General features: G+C 44.7%; 1 protein-coding gene across 1 annotated transcript; it reads left to right on the plus strand.

The window, feature by feature from the left end:
* The first annotated feature begins 493 nt into the window (after nucleotides 1-493).
* LOC140389270 (succinate receptor 1-like) lies at nucleotides 494-1431 on the plus strand. Its single transcript, XM_072473450.1, has one exon. The coding sequence runs from the start codon at nucleotides 499-501 to the stop codon at nucleotides 1429-1431; it is 933 nt and encodes a 310-aa protein (XP_072329551.1). The 5' UTR covers nucleotides 494-498.
* The last annotated feature ends 2183 nt before the right edge of the window (nucleotides 1432-3614 follow it).

The following is a 3614-nucleotide window of genomic DNA, read 5'->3' on the forward strand; positions in this document are numbered from 1 at the left end:
ATGGGCCGATGGCCTCCTCCTGCACTGTAAATTCTATGATAACACTCATGCAACTGCAGGACAAGTTAAGTAGCATAGTTTGTAGATTGATGCAAAGAACGGGTGTAGACATCATAGGTCAAATGGCCTCCTTCTGTTCTGTAAACATCTATTTTTCCATATGGCTCTATATTGGTCAGGCCAATTGTTGAACATAACTGATCTTGATTGTCCTGCCTCACGTGATTCTGCCAATTGAGTAATAATGAACCGATTGTCCCCTGATACGCTGAACCTATTGTACCACGAAGACATTGAAATGGTAAATGTAGTTCAACATCATTGCATCTTTAATATCAAAAGGATTTCTCTAAAACTACATGATGTTTTTATCACATGTTATTGAATCCTTTTTCTATGCCCCTAACGTATGTCTGTTGTTTTTTTCTTGACTTCCAGGAAACAAATGACACGTGTTTGAACATCAATTCTCAGCTGGAGAAGTATTACCTTCCGACCATGTACGGAATAGAGTTCATCTTAGGACTCATAGGCAACCTCTCTGTGATTTGGGGCTATATATTCTGCCTGAAGGACTGGAAGTGCAGCAATATTTACCTTTTCAATCTTTCCATCTCAGACTTGACTTTCATTTGCACCCTCCCCATGCTAGTAGCCTATTACGGCAAAGGCAACGAGTGGACCTTTGGCCAGGTAATGTGCGTATTAAATAGATACATCCTTCACACTAACATGTACACCAGCATCCTCTTTCTCTGTTGCATCAGTTTTGACCGGTACCTGCTAGTGATGAGGCCATTGAAGCTTCACTCCTTTCAAAAAAAGGGGAACGTCATTATCATCTGTCTTGGTATTTGGACATTTGTAACAGTGGAGTTGGTGCCGATATTCGTCTTCATCCATGCTGATGCTATCAACAGCACAGAAAGCGACTCCTTCCTCAAGTGTTTAGATTATGCGAGCTCAGGAGACGCCACCCGCAATCTGATTTACAGCATGTTCCTCACGGTTTTTGGTTTTCTCATCCCACTCAGTGCCATGCTTTTCTTTTACATGGAAACTGCTCGCGGCCTTAAGAAAATACAGCAACAGCGCACCAAGATTCAGGTGGAGAAGCCCCTTACACTGGTCATTTTGGCCATTGTCATTTTCTTGATATTCTTCACCCCTTATCACCTAATGCGCAATGTCCGCATCGCTTCCAGATTGAAGAACAACGGTCTGTCTGAATGTGGCAAACTTGGTGTCAAGGCTGCTTACACTATCACAAGGCCCATAGCTTTCCTCAACTCCATCACCAACCCCATTTTCTACTTCCTGTTGGGGGACAGGTTCAGGGAGCTTTTTTTCAACAAATTGAAAAGCATCTTCTTCAGAAACCCAGGCGTCTCCAATCAGAATGAAGAAAGTACCACCAGGCCCATTGGGTAAACTACAGGTTCAGAGACAATTTGGTAAATAAAATCTATAGTTCATAAAGCTCTCCGCGACTGGTGGTTTGCTCACCTGATTGTCGAGGTCCAACACTTGTTAGAATTTGATTGTTTTGATTCGTCATAAAACTCCATTATCATTGTGCTGGGGTAACAGGAGACAAATTTAGAATCATAGAATTCCTACGGTGCAGAAGGAGGCCATTCGGCCCATGGAGTCTGCATCGAAGTTCTGAAAGAGCAGCCTGCCTAGACCCACTCCCATGTCCTAGCTCCACAACCCCACCCCAAATCTTCATATCCCAAGGACACCAAGGCGAATCTTCAGCATGGCCAACCCACCTCACCTGCACATCTTTGACTGTGGGAGGAAACCGGAGCACCCGGAGGAAACCCACGCGCACACGGGGAGAACGTGCAGACTCCGCACAGACGGTGACCCAAGCCGGGAATCGAACCTGGGACCCTGGCGCTGTGAGGCAGCTGTGCTAATCATTATGCCACCGTGCTGCCTTAGATACTTTGATACTCAGATGTATCTTGGTCTTTCTTCATATAGTATTTCCAATGTTGCTATCCCTTGACACAATATATTCCCTTAGGAACATTTTGCAAAGCTCATACTTGGTCAAAATATAACCGGAAGAAAGTTATAGTAGGGGCATCCATTTTGTTGCTCTTCTGCGATGGTGTGTGCACTTAAAGTATTCCTGTGACGCTTTGGATTTTCACCAGGTGTCTTGTGATAGTCCTCTTTCTCCTGGATAGACTACATTTTAAACAAAAACAGTTTGGCCTGGGCAGGCATCATCTGTCCAGAGCATGCAGGCAGTGTATAAACTTCCTCAAGACTGAGAGATGAACAATATTTTAGAAAAAGGGACAAAACTGAGGGAGGTGAGGAAACAGACTCTAGAATCCCAGTGTAAATTGCCATTGAAAGCGATTTGTGGTAAAGTAGTAGCAACATTCAGGAATGGTTAATTCAAGTTGTATAACCGTTCTAAAGGTAGTTACACAGTGAGGAAGTCATCCTGAAAATTGTTCTCCTCAACAGTCAAATTGTCTGTTCAGGGGGTCATTAATGAGACAAGAGGCCCAATTTAGGACCAGGTATGGGGCCTCCCTATTTGCCATATTGTCTCTCTAATGAACTTCCACCCCTTTACCTCTACAAGTGCCAGTCGGTGATACACGCTGACCGCCAGCTGCTCGCTCTCTCTTACCAGTTGTCAAGTGACTCACTGTACCATTCCACCATTGTCTCTTTGGTGCCAATCATTGCTTGGAACAGGCTTGTACCAAGCCACGGCCTATTGCTGGGCTCTAATAAGCCTCATGTCACGGAGAGAGCATTTGCGTGTCTGTATGAACGGCCGTTTCTGAGCATGCACTGTGGTACTTGGATGAAACAAACATTACGGACAATGTTACTCTGCAATTAGTCTTTTTGCTGGGACATCTGAATCACAGTCCAGTTGCTCACAAACCATTACAAAGAAAGGCTTGTGAAATTTCCCCCGAATTGTTTCGACATATTACCCCCATTGTTGTGCCTTTTATACATGTTCATGTCCCTTCCTCGCTGAAACTCCCATCCCTAAAAACAAGTACCTTCCTTGTGAAGTGACAGGTGCTTTTGGAAATGTTACAATGTGTTGACTTGCATCAGTGGGGGGTGGGGCAAGATCAGTTCATTTGTTGAACAAATCACATGAGATCACCCACTTCCTCCACCACTGACACACCTTGGGTGCAGTGTGAGCTCTCCACAGGACGCGTTTCAAAAACTCACCAAGGCTGCATCTCCAGCGTCTCCCAGATTCATCACCGCCACACTTAGAAAAGCAAGAGCAGAAAGGGCTTGGCTCGAAGATCACCTCAAAGATCCCCCTCATCTTGACTTTGTGCATGTCCCTTTCATCACTTCATGGTGGACCAAAATCCTGGAACGACTTAACTAACAGCATCACGAGAGTGCTTTCACCACATGTGCTGCAGCTGTTCAAGAAGGTGGCCAACCATCACCTTCTCATGGGTAACTGGGGATGGCCAATAAATACTGACCTTGTCAACAATGTGTAGAAGAGTAGAATAAACTACCCCCCGCTAGATACCTCCAGAGCAAAGGGTGTGACTCAGTAGGGTTACTCTATTAACCCTTGTTTTCAAGCATAAAAC

This window comes from Scyliorhinus torazame, chromosome 14, assembly GCF_047496885.1.
Source record: "Scyliorhinus torazame isolate Kashiwa2021f chromosome 14, sScyTor2.1, whole genome shotgun sequence".
NCBI lineage: Eukaryota > Metazoa > Chordata > Chondrichthyes > Carcharhiniformes > Scyliorhinidae > Scyliorhinus > Scyliorhinus torazame.

What these genes read in the sequence shown, in the direction of transcription:
- LOC140389270 (XM_072473450.1), top strand. Translation starts at nt 499, where the DNA reads ATGTACGGAATAGAGTTCATCTTAGGACTCATAGGCAACCTCTCTGTG.